The sequence below is a fragment of the Paramacrobiotus metropolitanus genome, unplaced genomic scaffold (assembly GCF_019649055.1).
Source record: "Paramacrobiotus metropolitanus isolate TYO unplaced genomic scaffold, Prichtersi_v1.0 Parri_scaffold0000118, whole genome shotgun sequence".
In the NCBI taxonomy this organism is placed as follows: domain Eukaryota; kingdom Metazoa; phylum Tardigrada; class Eutardigrada; order Parachela; family Macrobiotidae; genus Paramacrobiotus; species Paramacrobiotus metropolitanus.
Window position 1 is genome coordinate 78217 of NW_026570338.1, and position 19655 is coordinate 97871.

At 44.8% G+C, this 19655-nt stretch overlaps 2 protein-coding genes and 1 long non-coding RNA gene across 3 annotated transcripts; 2 read left to right on the forward strand and 1 right to left on the reverse strand.

Moving 5' to 3' along the window:
* Positions 1-477: 477 nt before the first annotated feature.
* On the reverse strand, positions 478-2470 carry LOC129598240 (uncharacterized). The gene is made up of 5 exons (XR_008691676.1): positions 1995-2470; positions 1698-1808; positions 1306-1516; positions 954-1052; positions 478-822 (listed from the first exon to the last, which is right to left on the reverse strand). It is a non-coding gene; the product is annotated as an uncharacterized LOC129598240 (long non-coding RNA).
* A 2002-nt stretch (positions 2471-4472) lies between these two features.
* LOC129598218 (uncharacterized) lies at positions 4473-8883 on the forward strand. The gene is made up of 4 exons (XM_055496019.1): positions 4473-4928; positions 5427-5696; positions 6429-7261; positions 8290-8883. The coding sequence occupies exons 1-4, from the start codon at positions 4898-4900 to the stop codon at positions 8659-8661; spliced, it is 1506 nt and encodes a 501-aa protein (XP_055351994.1). The 5' UTR covers positions 4473-4897; the 3' UTR covers positions 8662-8883.
* Positions 8884-9829: 946 nt separating this feature from the next.
* Positions 9830-11498, forward strand: LOC129598246 (BTB/POZ domain-containing protein 3-like). The gene is made up of 6 exons (XM_055496067.1): positions 9830-10118; positions 10188-10310; positions 10470-10626; positions 10692-10861; positions 10927-11062; positions 11232-11498. The coding sequence occupies exons 1-6, from the start codon at positions 9955-9957 to the stop codon at positions 11496-11498; spliced, it is 1017 nt and encodes a 338-aa protein (XP_055352042.1). The 5' UTR covers positions 9830-9954.
* The last annotated feature ends 8157 nt before the right edge of the window (positions 11499-19655 follow it).

Sequence of the window (19655 nt, forward strand, 5' to 3'; positions counted from 1 at the left end):
AGTACGAAACTAGGGGATCGATAGTCTCCTATGGCTGCAAAGTCGAAAAAGTCATTAATTAATGACAATAACTTGTAACTTTCAAATTATATGAATCACAACCTAATTAAATTATGATTCATAGTGGATAGTTACTAGTCGTAGTATGTACTGCATGCGGTAAGTGCTGTAACGGCTCTAACCGTAAGTGGGAAAGACATGATCCCAGCGCAAAATTTGACATCCAAACGGCTGGAAAGCGGCCTGTACACTTAACCCCCACAGGGCCTACTTATGACCATTTGCCCCAGTGCGGAGGCCTCCGAATGGAGGCCTCCTTTTATTCGGTCAAAGGTTACAGAAAATGCCCCTCGGAAGGCCTCCACGGGCCATTTGGAGGTGTACGGTTGGGCCTCCCGGGTGCATATAAGGGCCTCTAGACGAGGGTGGTGACAGCCTACTACAGCCCAGATTTTGCGTACGGGATAGCTCGCTCGCACTGTTTTTATTGAGATACACCGTAATAAGGACAATATCATTGTGCTTGTGCCAACAGGATTTCCATTTAGTTTGAAATTAAATAAAATTTATAAAGGCAACAAACACCACCACACTCCAGAACTAAACAAGAGGATAATTACCTTATTTAAATTTTCAAAGCTAAACCAGACATGTCGTTAATAAACAAGAGTTCATTTAATTAAAAATCGAGGCTAGAGTGTCCAATATCCACTCGGAAGATATATGTTTAATAAGCGGATTCCGGCTCTGGATGGAGACAGACTTTATCAAACGGCCAAATGGAAATACAATAAATGCACTTGACACTCACTCCGTGCGCACCTGCAACCAAAAATTTTTCGAATAATTCCCGTGTGTTTAAAATTTTAAGAAGAAATAAAAACGAGATTACGTACAAGCGCTCGACTCAGTATTGGCACTACTACGCTAACAAAATGACAAAAATAGCTTACCGCGGAAGGCCGCGTCGGTTTTGGGATCTCGACGGCGTAGCCGACGCTGGACACGCTGTGTAGGCAAGGGCCGCTAGGCCGCCACATGAAAGTCACTGCCTGTCGAGAAAAAATAACCGCTGCAATTTCAAATTTATTAAAATTTTTTTGAAAATAAATTATGATCCAAATACGTACTTAACCAACATGATTGACATAAAAATCTATGTTTGCCAAAAACTATAGTAAATAAAATATTAAAACAACCAAATTGATAAATAAACAGATAATTACAGTAATTTCAACTAATAATAAGCAGGCAGCAAATATCCTTCAAAGAACTAAAAATAATTAAAATGAATTAATTTTGTACCGGTGTATCTGCTGCTGAGCGAAACAATCTGGCCGCCGGGAAACCGGATCAGTATGCCCTGGTATTGTAATGTTGTGGCTCGGCGCCGACGGCACTGTCCGATGCGCTCTAATGTCCAACTGGTCCAGCGTCAACGAGGCCGTTACGTCGCGGGCGCGGTAGTCGTTGCTCACTTACAGACCCACCAGCGTCTCTCCGTCGCAGTGTCGCACTGCCAAATTAATAACAATTAGGAGAAATTTAACTAAATCGGGTTATTAATGATGGGTACCCAGAAAATGGAAAAACTATTAATTCAACAACGTATTTGAACACTATACGCAACGTACACGGTACACTGCATTTGAATTTTGATAAAAATCTATATTTTTATTAATTACAGTACGCTGTACCTGAGCGTCAGCGATCGATGGGCCTTGAACGCATGCGCCTCATTAGTGGTGAATGGTTTGAGCGTTGAAGTTCCCGTTGGCCTTGATTTTCCCAAGCATCACAGGGTACGCCTGCAAAATTAATCAGCAACAAAAAATAAAAATCAAAGGAAAAATCGGAAATATAGGAATTAAGTAAAATCAACGATGACAAACAACCAAACAATCCAACCGAATAATTTATAAACTGCACATGTGCTTATCATTCATCAACGAAAAGATTCTTTATTCAGTGAAATTGTGAAAATAAAGTCGTACCGTAAACACCGTTGCTGCAGCACTTGGGGACCCATGAAGATCTGCGACTGACAATGAGGAGTTTTTACTTTTTAGGGTGATCTCGAAATGAGCGCTGGCTAAGCCTGGCCTCCAGAGTCCAGAGTACAAGATTTAGGAATATAGTTTCCAAGATTATAGGTTTCGAAGGAGTAAGGACACAAGACGCGAAAGTAGTGAGTACTGACTAGTCCATCGTCAGTTGCAGTAACCCACAGGCCATATGTGTTATTATTACAGTATTACTGTTATAACAAGGGATAAGTATCGCTGTATCATGCATGAGCGCAAACATATCAAACAAAGTGATTCAAGCACCATCTGCCAACAAGCACAATAGTTAACTATTTGTGGTGTCTTGTAATTGTAATAACTGTTAAATTAGAATAAAAATCGTTTATGATTAATTTTCATCCACAAAAACAAGGTTCTTATTTGAGCAAACTTGACAAAGTGAAAAAGACAGACTGCAGCAGTGCAGCTCAGCTGCCGTTGCTGGCTATCTCTGCTGTTCACATGCCAACTGCAGCTCCGCCTCCAAACGCGGGAAAGGGTTATACTCGGCGATGTCCGCCTGGGGAAGCAACCGGGCGCCGTAAACCGCATTTAATCAAGGGAGCAGACAGAAATTCGTTAGACACACGCTCTGTCTAACTCTGTACTTTTGATTAAAAGCGGTGCCCGTTTTACGGTTTACGGCGGACATCGCCGACTCACTACTGCCGGGTCTGGCAGTGTGGATTTACTCCAATTCTCCAAAATTTAATCATGAAATTAATTTACTTACTTAATTGTACGAGTCGTTCGTACAACGTACTCTTTCTCAGAGCGTTTTTTTTGTTACAGTAATTACAAAAAAATTCTTTTTGCATTATACAATACTGTTAGAAAAAGGAGGAATAATAATAGTAAGTATAAAATTAGCGCTTGTATCCATGAACAATTGCTAATATCTGTAATAATTATTAATATTAATTGTTGCTAATTAAATTTGCCATTTATTTAATCATAGTTAATATTATTGATATTGTTTTTCGCATTCTTTATCAATATTTGTTTATTGTTACTTATTTCTCATTTTTCAATAATGCAAGCGCTAATAAAATTTAAATAATTATTAAATTGGTAGAAAACTGAAGAAAATACTATACAATATGCGTCATTGTCCAGTTAGTTTTATTAGGAACTTAGGACAATATTGGCGATGATTGCGCTAGTTGGTAAATTACAAAAATGTATTTATCTAACTAAAACCTAGCAATTATCGTGTGTGTGCAATTCTGCACTAAGTTATTAGCTAGCATGATACAATGGCCCAGTAAAGTATGGAATATGGATCATGATTAAATCACACTTGGTTACAATAAACATGGATAATCCAGCCTTATATAGAAGGCAGTGCCGCAATAGGCACTATGTGGTTTGATAACAGGCCCTAATACCCAATCCGGGATTGCCATCTGGAAGGCACCAGGAACGCCGCCATGGCACCTTTGGGAGGCCCATAACCAACAGCCATTTTGCTGGCATCCGGCGGCGCCTTCCAGAGGCCTCAAAGTTGGGGGGCTCCCAGATGCCATCTTTTTGCCTACTTTATGACCTCCTGAAGGCCATCTTGCACCTTGCCCTTTAGAGGTCAGAGGGTGGTCATAAATTTTGCACTGGGATACAGCACGGATGATAATAAAATGATTAAATTTTGTGTTTGTCCTTGAATCTTATAACGCTCTGACGTCGACCTATAACAGCGGCATTTTCCAGCTTTATGGCATACAGCAAAATAACTGATAAGAGTCTGGGACTCTGAACCCTGGCCATATGCAGGAGTCAGTAGGATTATTGTAGGTATAAGCTACAACTACGCTACAATTAAAGCACAAACCGAACACCGGCACACGTATTAAAGTTACTGTATAGAGATATTGGTAGTGTATAACCCAGATACATATCCGACACGAGAACGGAGAATATGACACTGTACGTGAAATCAAAGTTTCCAGAATTTATGTTCATGTATCCCTTTTTTATAATCATTTCGTTTTTATAATTATGTTTTAGAAGTGGAGACAGAATTGGAACGTATTTCTCTATCTATTAATTTTATTCGAAGATTTTATTATCAGTATTGTAATTATTATTTTTTTATTATGAAGTATAGATCTTAGTTTTTTAGTTTGAACTATGAAGTACATACAAGTTACAATAGTAGGTCAGATTAATGGTAAAGAGAAGTACGGTACGTACAGTACTGTCGTAGTATGGCGGCAAGTCGTGCAAAAAGATTGACTCAAACACCCCGCAGCGGCAGTTTCATTCGGATGATTCATCTAGCACGTTCCGGCGGAAGTTATAGCGAAGTGCACATACTGCGAAATGCACAGTTGTACATACGGTGACATACCGTAGCGAGATAGCGTCAAAGCGACGTTAAAGTACGGTATAAACCACAGTAATTCGTGGTTGATCTTTTCATGTGGCATATCGTAGGAATCGAATAGTCAGGCAGCTGTTTGACTTTGAAACTGGTAACACCGTAACAGGTTGTTCGACAATTTTTATTGTTTTAAAATTTAAAAACTTTCAATCTTCTTTATTTTAACAAATTTGAATAAAGAATAGACTATCTGGGAATACTCGGCGGGAATAGTAATCCGACCCTGCGCCATCCACACTGCATCGCTCAGTGCCTGAGCGTGCTGCTGTATAATTTGCTGTTTGCATGATATCGTGTGTATGTCCCACGGCGACCCAATTTATACTGCAGTGTCGAGATTTGTTCACTAATGGATGTCGCTAAATTCGGACGGATGGTAATTTTCTGAAGATTAGGGATCGAAGTTTCATACGTGCTGTGATTGGGCTCGATCCCACACCAAACGGTGATTATGGAGTTGATGATTGCGGATCGTCCATCAGGTATGGACCGTATGGTGCTGGGTACTTTTCAGTGCAATTGCACACTAATGGTGCCAGCGAAATCTTTTCACCCGTAGAGTGCTAGAAATATTTAAATATTGCAGTTTGTAACAAAATAAAGTTATCATTTGCGAGACTGATTGATTTCAAAGGATCATACGAGTAAAAAACTTTACCAGTAACCAGTTAACGATAAATCATAAACCCTATGGCCTATGGCTATGGGCTAAGCAACTGAGCTGATAAACAGTGAGCAATAAAATTCGTAAAACCTAAAAAAACTACTTTAACATTGAATGAGGTAATTTATAAAATTAAGTGGATATTCAGTCATGGTGTTATGCGAGATTTATCATCCTAGTAAGGATTTCCAGATGGTGGTGGTGGATATTGCAGTATAAATTGGTTGCTCTTCGATGTCGAACTCCAGTGGCTATACTGCTACTCTTCATTCTAATCATTTGCTCGTAAAATGATGAAATTCGTTCGTGTGTGTAGTGACTGCTGCCCTCTCCACGCCCAGCACCCCCACGGCCCCGGAGGAGTCCAGGGAGCACATTCCCCTCTTCGGGCTGGTGCGGCCGTGCGCCAGTGGCGAGGAGGAGCTGGTGGGGCACTTCCTGCAGGATCTCAACGTGGTCACGGCCAAGGCCATCCAGACACGACGGCGGACCATCCGCCTGATCCGGGAGACGGCCGCTGCCGTCGATGAGGTGGCCCGGGTGGAGAAGAACACGGCCATCGCCGGGGGAACCGTCTCCATTATTGGTGAGCCAGCAGTTGTTAGTTCATGATACAAGTAGAATGGTTTACTTCCTACTTCATAGACCATGATTTCCCGCTTCATTGCTAATTTGCCAAGCATAAATAATTATAAGATCTTGCTAAGAATAATTCATTTTTCGTCGATTCTGTGATTTAATAAATTGTGTGATTTTCGGGACAAGCGTATCTGTACAGTCGCTTGAAAACTAAAGAACCGTCATAAAATGTCGTCAGTTCCCAGCCAGAGAGAGTTATTCGCACTTTTTTTTGTCTTTTCGCCCGGTTGTTGTTTATATTTTATTTTCATAATTTCATGTATTTTATCATACGTGATAATAAATTTTTTTGTAGTATTATTAATTGTGAAATTTTCAGTTTTCATTCTTTATCCGCATTCCGCAGTAACATGTTGGCTACTTTTGTTTGCGTGTTGACATCAAGGAAGGTAGTGTAATGGCTTATGGTGGTGACTGGGAACATATCAGAAAATTAGCACTGCCATTGTGGAAAATAAAAACTTGGTAGCAAAGTGAGATAGTTCTGTCATTTTTTTGCCATTGCGGGTACGTAAATATTGGCACAGGAGAAAATGGGAGAAAAGGATTATCAAAAGCTAAATATTTTGAATTTGTTCGCCATAATTTTTGCTGACATTGCATTACGAAAATTTCTGTGGTCTGCTGCACGGTCGAATAGCGACGTTAAGGAGGGAAACCACCGTGTTTTTTATTCCAGGCGGTGCTTTAGCCATCGCCGGCGGCGTGGTCACCTTCGCCACGGCCGGCGCCGCCGCCGTGCCCACCGCGGCCGCGGCCCTCCTATGGGGCGGGGCCGGCGTCAGCGCCGCGGGCGGCGTGACCAAGACCGTGGGGACGTACGTGGGTTCCAAGGACCACAGCACCCTGATGGAGCGCCTCCAGTGCGCCATCGAAGAAGACCAGATCGCCCACGACATCCTCGACTACTGCCTCCAGCAACTCCAGACCCCCCGCTACACCGCCTCCAAATTCGTTGTCGCCCAGCACGGCGCCTTCCCCGCCTTACTCAGCGCCCACTCCATCGGGCACACCTTCGGCGGACTCAGCCTGGCGACGCTCATCAGCTCGACGATCTTCACGCTGAACCGGTACGTCGAGGACGAGACGGTGCGGAAGGTGTTAGGGGAGCCGTTGGTGGCGGTGCTGTTGCCGTTGTTGATCAAGAGCCTGGAGGTGACGGCGCGGGCGGGGGTTAATGTGACGGATGATATTGCGCTGGGGGTGGTGGGGGGCATGGTGGAGGGGCCGACCAAGAAGATCGCGTTTACGGTGGCGCGGGGCGCCGCGGAGAAGGTGCTGCAGGAGGGCGGGGATGAGACGGCCAAGATGTTGGCGGTGCGGGCGTTGGAGAAGGGGAAGGAGAAGGCGGCGGCCGAGGCGCTGAAGCGGACGGCTAGCGCCATGGCCGGGGATGCGGCGCGCGAGGTGGCGGTGAAGGCGGCGGAGTTCGCGGTGGCCGATGCGGCGAAGATGGTGGCCGAGGAGGCCGTGCAGTTGGCCGTGGGGGAGACGGCGAAAAAGGCGGCGCGGGTGAGTCCTTCTCAGTTGGTTTCTTGGTATCAAATTGGTGGTACAGTAATTTTCATTACAACTGTGTGTGCAATTTCCTCCATACTTTTTCTTATCCGTAGAACTAATGCTTCAATAAATAAGTCATAATTGCATAAACATTTTTATGCAAAATTAAATTAGATTTGCTTAATTAAAATTGAACAAAGTTCCAGAGCTAATTATTAATCGAATTGTATATGAATTATTGACGTTGGATTCGTTTTTGGATTAATTTCAAGCAATTTCATGCTTTTGAGTACTTCTATTGCATTTTCGTAATAATAGATCATTAATTTTGTGTCCAGTTTTTGTAATTTTGAATTTTGATATTTTTATTTGTTTTATTTGACCGAGGCATTCAAGTAACCGAATCAAAGCAAAAATTAAGATTTAAAATTTCGGTATAATTTGACTCTTTTCACTCTGTCCTGATTTGGACACTGTCCTGATTTGAGATTTAGAACGACAAATTCCCTATTTCTGTAAGGGCGGTTTCTGACAAGATTAGCTATAAAAAATTTATACATTGTTGAATCAAATTTATAATCATTTATTTGTTGATTCATTCATTTATCTGTGGATTCTCAAATTCTGTCAAGGGAACGTGCCGCGAAATGACGTCCAAACCATTACACTACGTAATTTCACAAAATGAATTGCATGTTATGTGCCGTGCACTCATGTATGTAAACCATTGCGCTCATCGGTAAACAAGTGTTTATGCAAGTGTTGTGAACATCGTAATCTGGGTCTGGAGACGTCTGTTGTGGTGTTTGCTTCTTTCTCAGCGTTCTGCTGAAGCTGTACTTTAGCGGTTTAGAGTATCTGCCATAAGCGTATATAGTATACTAAAGATCATTAACGGGATTCGACAGTATTCTCCGTTGTGTATAACGTAGGGGAGGCATTCATTTATTAGGTGGACACTATCCAAAAGCAGCTCTCATGTTCCGAGTATTAAGCATCTATTTATTATTGATGTATTACCGAGTATTTTCTTCTTAAAGGCGGGACTGAATTCCGCTGCGGAGATCGCCGCCGCCAAAGCGGCCGAGAAGACCCTGGCGGAAGCGGGCAGTCGCGCGGCGATGGAGGCTGCCAAGACCGCCACGAAGGAAGCGGCTGCCAAAGCCGCGGAGGCGGCCGCCGCCCAGCAGGCCGCCAGTGCCGCCGTGAAGAACGCCGCGGAGATGGCGGCGCAGCAGGCCACCAACAACGTGGTGAAGGTGATGGCGCGGGTGTCGGGTGGGTTGACCATCGGGCTGGGCACGCTGTTCGTGGCGTGGGACGCCTACTGCATGTACCGCGACTGCCAGAAGGAGAGTCTGGGCCATGCGTTGCGCCGGCTGGCCGATAATCTGGAGAGTCGCGGGGGATGAGGAATTAGTTGTGGTTAAACGGATCTGTGATTGGTTGAATGCTGCGGTGATGTTTTTTCTATGGGTTGTGGGCTGTTTTTTTGATTGCTTGGTTGTGCCAATAGTTTGGTTTAGGGCAGGTGTCGCTGAGCTGTGTAAATGAATAAAATCCGGTTTTCTTATCCTTTTTTAGTGTGTTTTACGGTGGCGGGGTTGGAAAAACACAGAAATTTGGACGAAATGCTTTGGTGATTCGCTCCGATTTGTGTTGCAAAGGTTGTCCTGTCAGAATGAATCGAGGAATCCCAAGTAGGAAACAAACTAACACAAAATGCCGAACAAAACCAGCACGCGAATGTAATATTGTTAAGTACACTTCATTTGGAGATTTTCGATTCAGAGGTGAAAATTGGGGCTTATACACAGCTGATGTATTGGGTGAAGTTCAGTATAATACAGTACAATATGTACAAGTACACAGCTTTACTTTACACTCTACAGAGAATGCGAATGCTTCGGCTCTGCGTACTTAATAACCGGAAAATGAAATGTTCTGTATATTTGCGGGATCACCGGATTGATAATAGTGTCGTCCTAACTTTTAGAGTTGAGGGCTGCTCCCGGCTGAGCAAAAGTGTAAAGTTATAAGGGATGTGTAAGTATCTGTATACGTAAGCGGTGCGGCACTGTGTGCCGTGTATCCGGCTCGTACACTGTAGAATGCGATTTTATTTCAAACCATCACATAAACACGTGTCAGAGAAACAGTTACAAAAACAACAGCTCGTTATAGGTAAATACACTGTTGCTCGTACGCAACTCAAAACCAACCAACCAGTAATTTTTATTCTGCACCGCGATATTGCGGGTATTCGAGCATTCCACACCATAAATGCTTTTCGTATACCGTTACCACCACCCGTCGGGCTCTTCTCGGATATTCTTTCTAAATCCCATCGCATCCGGAACGGCTGTACTAGTAACATTTTTAAATCCGACCATTGTCTGAATTATCTGATTTTTGAAATAACCAATCCGTATGTCAAATCGGACCGGATCGGCTATTCCGATGCGCCGGCCGATTTTCATTTCTCAGTATCGTTTTGAGATTGCAGAGTCTGTGTTTCATTCCTTTCCGTAGTTTTAAATCTTCGAAATATCTCGGTAAACTTTTCGAAATCTTCTAATTCTATGTGCATGCCTTCAGGAAGCATCACCGGTGTATTCTGGACAGTCATACACGACACCGGCAAAACATTTCGCACGTGAATTCCACTTAACGTAGGAGCCGGTGATAACTTTACAGCCAGAACAATGTCTGCCCAACCATCCAGCTCCGGACGACGCGGGGGACGAGGCCGTGGGGGACGGGGACGCGGCGGCAGCGTGAACGGTTCGCGGGACACCGGGGACTTTAGCGACGTACAGTTCACCGTCGGACAACAATTCGGACCAGCGGAGATTTTCTCGGCTCACAAGTAAGCACTGACCGGCGCGCTCTGCTAATAACTCGACTGTGGGCTGTTCAATTTTGTGTTGCCCTGCAGGCACGTTCTGGGCCTGCGTAGCGCCGTGTTTGCTACGATGTTCGACGGAAGTGCCGCTGCGGATCGGAAGAATTATGTGGACATTCCGGATGTTGCTCCCGTTGCGTTTGCTAATATGCTCAGGTTGGCACTGTCCATAATACTTTGTAATATTAGTGTAGCAGCAAAACTTTTCCTTTTCACCGTACGATACACAGCCCAGTGGAGTGTTGGCGTGGAGTGTCATAATGGTGCAACCAAAGTATACTGTATGCGTTATTTCGGCCACTGCTTGTTTTGCAGGTTCCTGTACACGGACACGGTGGATTTGCGTACGGACAACGTCGACGCCACGATGATGTGCGCGGACAAGTACGAGGTGCCGCTGCTGGTGGAGAAATGCTGGGAGTTGATGAGCGCCCATCTGGCCGTGGACAACTGCCTGTTCATCCTGGAAAATGTTCGTTACACTTCTCGATTTGTGTAACCCGGGTTCGTACGATTGTTAACAGAACTCGTTTGCAGTGTTGTATCGAGACGATTGTGCAGCGCTGCCTGGAATTCATCGACAAATTCGCTGACAACGTCCTCGCTTCGGACGGTGTGGCGGCCCTGGGAAAGGGGACGCTGGCCAAGATCCTGCAGCGTGATACGCTGTCGGTCAAGGAGCAGAACGTCTACTTGGCGGCTGAGAAGCAAGTTGGAGAGCTCTGATCAGGTCACGAGCTGCTCACATTAATATCTCATGTCATCCATGCAGGTGGGCGTTGAACGAGTGCACTGTTCGCAAACTGGAACCGTCCGGTGCCCATCGCCGTCAGGTGCTGGAGGAAGTGCTGTATCTCGTGCGGTTTCCCTTGATGAGTTATGCCCAGCTGGCCGAAGGACCCGGAAAGGTCGGTGTAGGAACCACAATCTTAATTTGTGCAACTATGCAAAACAAGGAGAGCCAGCGTTTTCTCTATTTATGCATCACTGAAGCTGCATTATTTTACAGCTAGCTCTAAACTAGTTCGCTAGCTAATTAATTCTAGATAACGGTTAGCGATTTAACGGTTTTTGCAGAGTGGTCTGCTACTGGAATCCGAGATGCGCGACCTGTACCAGTACAAGTTCTCCGCTACGAAACCACCGCTGGCCTTCTCCACGGAGTCTCGCCCCGGCCACGCTAACCGTATCGATGAGCCTATCGCCGGCCCCGCCTACCCTGTCGCTGCGATCATCTTTGACCATCAGGAAAAGGTCTTTGTGAAGCTGACTATGGACGCGGAAACCTGGGTTCCCGGCGAGATTATCGGCATGCGGGAGAGAATGTCTGAGTTAGGACATTAGCGATAACTTGGTTTAAAGTTTTAAACCAATAGAACCACCAGTGAACCACCGGTGAACCAACATATTTCATGTACCGCACATCTCTCCCTGCGCTCACCCCACTTTGCTTGAACCCAGTAAACCAAGTGAACCACAGTGAACCACCATTGAACCACCAGCGAACCACCGGTGGACCAACATATTTCATGTACCGCGCATCTCTCCCTGCGCTCACCCCGCTTTGCGTGAACCCAGTAAACCAAGTGAACCACAGTGAACCACCATTGAACCACCAGTGAACCACCGGTGGACCAACATATTTCATGTACCGCACATCTCTCCCTGCGCTCACCCCACTTTGCTTGAACCCAGTAAACCAAGTGAACCACAGTGAACCACCATTGAACCACCAGTGAACCACCGGTGAACCAACATATTTCATGTACCGCGCATCTCTCCCTGCGCTCACCCCACTTTGCTTGAACCCAGTAAACCAAGTGAACCACAGTGAACCACCATTGAACCACCAGTGAACCACCGGTGAACCAACATATTTCATGTACCGCGCATCTCTCCCTGCGCTCACCCCGCTTTGCTTGAACCCAGTAAACCAAGTGAACCACAGTGAACCACCAGTGAACCACCGGTGGACCAACATACTTCATGTACCGCGCATCTCTCCCTGCGCTCACCCCACTTTGCGTGAACCCAGTAAACCAAGTGAACCACAGTGAACCACCATTGAACCACGAGTGAACCACCGGTGAACCAACATATTTCATGTACCGCACATCTCTCCCTGCGCTCACCCCACTTTGCTTGAACCCAGTAAACCAAGTGAACCACAGTGAACCACCATTGAACCACCAGTGAACCACCGGAGAACCAACATATTTCATGTACCGCGCATCTCTCCCTGCGCTTACCCCGCTTTGCGTGAACCCAGTAAACTAAGTGAACCACAGTGAACCAACATATTTCATGTGCACACCATCCCTACCTGCGCTCATCTCACTTTGTTTGTACCAAATAAACCTAGTGAACCACTATGAACCAAAATATATTATGTCCCGACAGGCTAAATGTCAAAATGTCGGGATGTGAATTCACCGCCTAAACGAATAATTTTCGAGTGTTGAGGTGTGAATCTGTAGCTGCCAAACTCTAAACACGCACCCATTCCATACATTTTCACGAAATTGTACGACGCTACGCAAACATTTTTGATACAAATTTGCTATGAATAATGTCTGCCGAAACGTCCTAGTTCGACGTATACGGAGTACAAACAATCCACAACATTCGTAGAAAAATTTTTACGCATTTCCATTTTATTTTACAACCCAAAAGCAGAAAAAAACGATTGTTGGGCAACATTTGCGGCGAACTTTTTGAACGGTTAATGAGCAAAATCATCCACCACACGTCTCTAACGCCTTAACGTTTTTGACGGTTGCGAGCATTTGCATGGCTGTGGTGACCGATCACGCAAACAGTACCCTTATTCGTCTTCGCAGCGGCTTCGCGTCAATGATATGTGAGCGGCTATACATACGGCCCCGATAATAAGTAAGAGAAAAGCTATGCAAAATAAAAAGCAAGGGCACAGAAATCATGTCCGTCATGGCCCGAGTCAAGCATTCTTAGTTTCCGTTTTTCAGACAAAGCGCGCTTTTGCAAGCTTCTAAAGTACAGTATTCGGAAAAGTACTCTGAAAATAAGAAAAACCGTAATAAACTAGTTTCGCTTAAATTTTTATCAACGTTAAAAACTCATCAGGCTGCAAGCCCCATATTCCTGAAAAAACTGTGACAAATAAAAATTAAACGGTTACGATGGAAAAAACGCTTTAAAGGGTTGCTGTAGGTTGCGCAATTCACTTGCATGGCTAGTTCGCTTTTCTTTTTACTTTATGCTCCTTCATTAGGAGCTTAAAGCTTATGAAATGGATGTACAGTATTTGCATGTCTAATGCTAGATCCAGAATGGATCCAGGGACAGAGACCTAAACGGAATAGATCCTGTGGAGTGAGCAATGCGATCTGGATTGCGAACTATGTGGAAACACAAGACGTCGCACCGCCAATTGCTGACTTTAATAATATTTAAAGTCTGGACAACAGAAAATCAACACTGATCGGCGCAGCTCGATCGTAAATCGTAGAGCCAATTCTACGCCGTGCAGCACATGCTATGCCGCGCCCACTAACAAAACGCAAGCCAATCCGAAGCGAGACACAACACAGACACGTAATCCATCGGCGTAGCGCCTAGCGCCTCAGGCGTGAACGCTAGTGATCCCTCGCCTCACACATGTAACCGGCAAAACTGTACAGATGGATGAAGCTCTAGTTATTACAACACCACCTCCGTAAATCTTGCTTGACCGCTTTTTTACAGTTGTTAGTGTACTCGCTAGCGTACGGTTCTGTCAAGGTGCAATGTAAATTTCTTTGTATGTACCAGAAACTTGGTACGACGCTGCAGCGATCTGTGCCATGCTTCACGCACGTGGTGATATTTCGGCAATAATGTCCCTTTCGAACGCATTTAAATGGTAACCGAGGAACAATGATCCCTTTTTGAACTGTTGTTTTTTTTAATTGTCAGTTGTGGTGGCGCAATGTAACACACGTGGCCGTTTCGATGTGGTCCCGGAATAGCCTGAAATCCACATTCCTATGTAATACTTTCATCTGATTGAAAAGTTCACGTTTTCGTAACGGTGACATGGCGGGAAATGCACATTTCGCTAAGACACGCCAGTGTATTTGGAAAACTGCTCGTTCACGCTTTCACACTTTTGTGTGACATTGCTTTGTTAGGAGTTTGACTTGGTGAAGTCCATTTGGCCGTATCGCAAAGTAAAATAATGTAGGCGGCAAAATTTTCGAATATTGTTTTTCTGGACCGGCGAACAGTTTTACCGGTTTAAGCGCAGGGTCATTTCGCAGAAAATTACTGCATCCGCCCGACTTGCACCACAGAGTGTGGTATAAGGAAAAATTCAAGCGCAGTGCACACCGGTGGGAGAAAGGCTAGTGCTGAGTACCCGGCAAGGGGAAGATTGCGCCCTGACCTGAAAGTCGTGCAGATCTATCGGGCGGATATAGTATACTACTTCAAACGGGTTTGCTAGTTACAGTGCACGGTTGGGCAAACTGTAGCAGTGCGGCTAGTGCCGCAGTCCAGTTGTGACTCGCTACATTATAAATCCACATGCTACATTCGTTTTTCGTTCTTTACTCGTGCAGTAAGCCTCCAAACGAAAAGCAGATCCTTCAGCGTTTTGCGGAGGCACTACTTTACTCTACTGAAAGATCTGCGGTGCGTCTGATGAAAGGTTTTTCGATTCGCTTCAAGCCTGCGATACGATAATATAAATTAAAATAAATTAATTTAATTTATATTATCGTATGGACCTGCATTAACAGGCAAATGGCATACTGGAAATCTTATTTATGTATAGGGAGTATGGCAGAAACTTTAAGGGGGCATCTCCGGGCTTACCGAAAACCCTTGGTCAATACGCGCATGCATGAACCCATGTTTAGTATTTCATTCGGTACCAGAACCCCAGTGCAAAAGTGCATTTGGCGGTAGTGACCGGTGGACAGGCATCATGAGTTTAATACAAGGGTTCTGAGTACGTACGGCCACCGAACATGTGTGCATTGAGTATCAAACACACCAGTTCATGCGGGCATTTGGTGACGGTGACCGACGGACAGACATCCTTTTTCGATTGCCGCTGCTCATAGACGACCTTGGCTACGCTTCGGTCAATAAATAAGCTAAATAATAAGTGTGGGAATAAATAACCTAAGAAAGAGGCTTATTGAACTTTTAACGATATTTTATCAATAGACACGGCTGCACGGCGAGCTCCCGAAATAGGTCATCCAGTATTTCGACAGTACCCACAGGAAGGCTGCAAAGGTGACGCAGTCTTAGGTAGGGTTGTACGATGTTTAGCACTATTCGCAAGAGAAGCAGTTGGCAAAAGCGATTAAATTAACTGCAGCTAATTACCAGGGCAGGTCTCAGTACAGGCAATACCAGTGGCTCGTTACGTCATCACTAGAGTAGTTCGCATATTAGTGCGGCACTAGTAAAATGCTGCGGAAAATCGGTTTTCTAGTGTTTCTGTTGAAGGGGATTCGAGCTGCAAAATATACGAATTAAATTCTTTTTTTTATAAAATAGAAAACCCTTAAATGTGTAATGCGCAGTACTCAAGATCAATTTTTCACTACTTCTTTAATAATCTCGCCATACGAGTGCAGTGTGCGGTACTGTGTGCAACTGTTCATAATAAATCACCGATGCGTGACTGTATCTTGCTTGGTGTTCTCCCGGTAAATTAGTAACTATTAATTCTTTAATTTTGCACGTTTTGCAAGTTTCTTCTAATTCGTTTCGTTCATAGATTTTGAAATGTTTCGTTGGAATAAATCAACAGAAACCCACTCCTGCAACAATAATTTAGCCGTATACCGGTAGAAATCAAGTTGCCAACAGCCGCTTTTGCAACTGCAACTGTAGCACAGTACTTCCATTTCCCATTGCATACTATTATACATTAAAAAAAATCCCAAGTGCAATACAAGAGTGAAAACGACTAAAGAAACACAAATAATCTTTGAAAAGCTTAAAGAACTCGGACTTTTACAGTGTTCTTCGGCAGTCTGCGGTACACTAGAGCTTTCGTCAATGCAAATCCCGCCCAAAGTGGGGTTGCCTATTTTGAGATCTGCCTTGGAATTACAAAAGCTGTGCAATTTCTAAAAGAATTACGAAATGGGCAATGCATCCCGCATCGGATGGGTTGAGTGACTTGAGTAAAATTTCAAAGTCTAGTTCAAGTTTCATTTGGTTTACACTTTACAGTAAAGCAAAGTGGGTTGAGCGCAGGGAGAGATGCGCGGTACATGAAATATGTTGGTTCACCGGTGGTTCACTCGTGGTTCAATGGTGGTTCACTGTGGTTCACTTGGTTTACTGGGTTCACGCAAAGCGGGGTGAGCGCAGGGAGAGATGCGCCGTACATGAAATATGTTGGTTCACCGGTGGTTCACTGATGGTTCAATGGTGGTTCACTGTGGTTCACTTGGTTTACTGGATTCAAGCAAAGTGGGGTGAGCGCAGGAAGAGATGTGCGGTACATGAAATATGTTGGTTCACCGGTGGTTCACTGGTGGTTCAATGGTGGTTCACTGTGGTTCACTTGGTTTACTGGATTCAAGCAAAGTGGGGTGAGCGCAGGGAGAGATGTGCGGTACATGAAATATGTTGGTTCACCGGTGGTTCACTGGTGGTTCAATGGTGGTTCACTGTGGTTCACTTGGTTTACTGGGTTCACGCAAAGCGGGGTGAGCGCAGGGAGAGATGCGCCGTACATGAAATATGTTGGTTCACCGGTGGTTCACTGATGGTTCAATGGTGGTTCACTGTGGTTCACTTGGTTTACTGGATTCAAGCAAAGTGGGGTGAGCACAGGAAGAGATGTGCGGTACATGAAATATGTTGGTTCACCGGTGGTTCACTGGTGGTTCAATGGTGGTTCACTGTGGTTCACTTGGTTTACTGGGTTCACGCAAAGCGGGGTGAGCGCAGGGAGAGATGCGCGGTACATGAAATATGTTGGTCCACCGGTGGTTCACTGGTGGTTCAATGGTGGTTCACTGTGGTTCACTTGGTTTACTGGGTTCAAGCAAAGTGGGGTGAGCGCAGGGAGAGATGTGCGGTACATGAAATATGTTGGTTCACCGGTGGTTCACTGGTGGTTCAATGGTGGTTCACTGTGGTTCACTTGGTTTACTGGGTTCACGCAAAGCGGGGTGAGCGCAGGGAGAGATGTGCGGTACATGAAATATGTTGGTTCACCGGTGGTTCACTGATGGTTCAATGGTGGTTCACTGTGGTTCACTTGGTTTACTGGATTCAAGCAAAGTGGGGTGAGCGCAGGAAGAGATGTGCGGTACATGAAATATGTTGGTTCACCGGTGGTTCACTGGTGGTTCAATGGTGGTTCACTGTGGTTCACTTGGTTTACTGGATTCAAGCAAAGTGGGGTGAGCGCAGGGAGAGATGTGCGGTACATGAAATATGTTGGTTCTCCGGTGGTTCACTGGTGGTTCAATGGTGGTTCACTGTGGTTCACTTGGTTTACTGGGTTCACGCAAAGCGGGGTGAGCGCAGGGAGAGATGCGCGGTACATGAAATATGTTGGTCCACCGGTTGTTCACTGGTGGTTCAATGGTGGTTCACTGTGGTTCACTTGGTTTACTGGGTTCAAGCAAAGTGGGGTGAGCGCAGGGAGAGATGTGCGGTCCATGAAATATGTTGGTTCACCGGTGGTTCACTGGTGGTTCAATGGTGGTTCACTGTGGTTCACTTGGTTTACTGGGTTCACGCAAAGCGGGGTGAGCGCAGGGAGAGATGCGCGGTACATGAAATATGTTGGTTCACCGGTGGTTCACTGATGGTTCAATGGTGGTTCACTGTGATTCACTTGGTTTACTGGATTCAAGCAAAGTGGGGTGAGTGCAGTTAGAAATGTCCAGTGCATGGTATTGTCGGTCGGTGGTTTGATGTGGTTCGGTGCTTTTGGGTGTAACGAGTAAAGTTCGGCCACTGTCATGGGAGTGGTTGAACGGCAGCTTGCTGTCTTCACTTGGTTTACTTGGTTCAAACCAAGAGAACCAGTCATGGCCTAAGTATTGGTTTAAACCCATTGAACCCTTAATGTCCTAACTCAGACATTCTATGGCATGCGGGGCACGCAGTACTTGTGGCGCACAGTGACTCAACCGGTGAATGAAGGCCACAGTGAGGATACACGGATTTTGTGGGCTTCCCTTGTCCTGAAGCCGGGCCGCAAACTGCAGGCGGCACTGGAAGGTGGCGTCTATGACGTGACGTACCACGGAACCAGTGGTGAACAGCATGTTGTGCGCTACAACGGTCTAGACGAGACGGTCGACTTCGCCGCTCTTTGCTTTAAAAATACTCAGGTGCCCGCTGAGATGTGAATGTGTCTTATGATACGGTGAATACTACGTATTCTGCGCGATAATTTACTTGGTTTTTTTTTATTTTCGCTTCTTCAACTTTATTGTCGTTTTTCAAAGGCGCTTTTTGTGGGAATCCATAGTTTTTATTCGGTAGCTTTTTTGCGTTTTTTTATAAAAATGGTAAGTTATATTGCAGGAGTGTACTGCATTGCATGATTTTATTTTGGTTACTTATTCGAGATATGCCCAGTAAAAGAGATCGGTCTGCTTGTAAAAAATTAACACGTTATTCGGCTATCTTTTGAAATTCCTACTGGTAGACAGTAGACACAGTACCTGAACTCGTGTGACAGTTGGAGCGTAAGAATTTATTAGATAGCAGGCAAGGTAGACACAAGAGACAAAAGAACTTAAAACTATTCGTCAGTGAAAAAACATGATGCTTTACATTTGAGTAGTTACCGCCACCCATTTGGCTGTACTTACGTACAGTACATACAGATACCGTGAGATACGTTCTCTGATCGCCACGCAGCGCAGGTGTCTCTACCTATTCTGTAATATTGCATACGGCACGTTTCCGCTCTATTTGACCGCCACGCTTAACGTCCACGAATATGCAAGGCTCCATACAGCGCTTCAAGGTACCTTCTAGTTGTTTACATTGGGAATAATGGACGTTGCCCAGTGTGCTACGATTACGATAGTGTATAGTACTGCATATGGTATTTATCTTAATTACTGTTCGAGGCAACAAACTAATCACACAAGTAACAATATAATTTGGATTACAAATTTTAATAAAAGGAAAACGTAAGAATGCGCCTTAATAAATTTAAATAGACAACAAAAAGGTCATAAACTGTTTGCCGGCAAGCTCAACTCATTTACCTTTAGGAAGACAAACCCGCCACCGTAACACATTCAACGATAACTACCTAACTGGCGTGTGCTCGTGGCACGATCCGTTCGCCGTTGCTAATAATTCATATATATATGCAGGTCATATTGCTGTGCCTATTCATTAAAGAGACCAAGACACAGAGCCACCGATAGCCACTGGACTGGTCGGAAATTCTGCACTGTTTATTTCACTCCATGCAAAACGACCCAGGACATACCTACAACGTACGAAAACTTTGACTGAAGCAACCGGTTCCGT

Coding starts and splice junctions, on each gene's coding strand:
- LOC129598246 (XM_055496067.1), top strand. CDS start 9,955: ATGTCTGCCCAACCATCCAGCTCCGGACGACGCGGGGGACGAGGCCGT. Junction 10,119..10,187: donor GAGATTTTCTCGGCTCACAA/GTAAGCACTGAC, acceptor GTTGCCCTGCAG/GCACGTTCTGGGCCTGCGTA. Junction 11,063..11,231: donor TGGCCGAAGGACCCGGAAAG/GTCGGTGTAGGA, acceptor CGGTTTTTGCAG/AGTGGTCTGCTACTGGAATC.
- LOC129598218 (XM_055496019.1), top strand. CDS start 4,898: ATGGAGTTGATGATTGCGGATCGTCCATCAG. Junction 5,697..6,428: donor GGGAACCGTCTCCATTATTG/GTGAGCCAGCAG, acceptor TTTTTATTCCAG/GCGGTGCTTTAGCCATCGCC. Junction 7,262..8,289: donor CGGCGAAAAAGGCGGCGCGG/GTGAGTCCTTCT, acceptor TTCTTCTTAAAG/GCGGGACTGAATTCCGCTGC.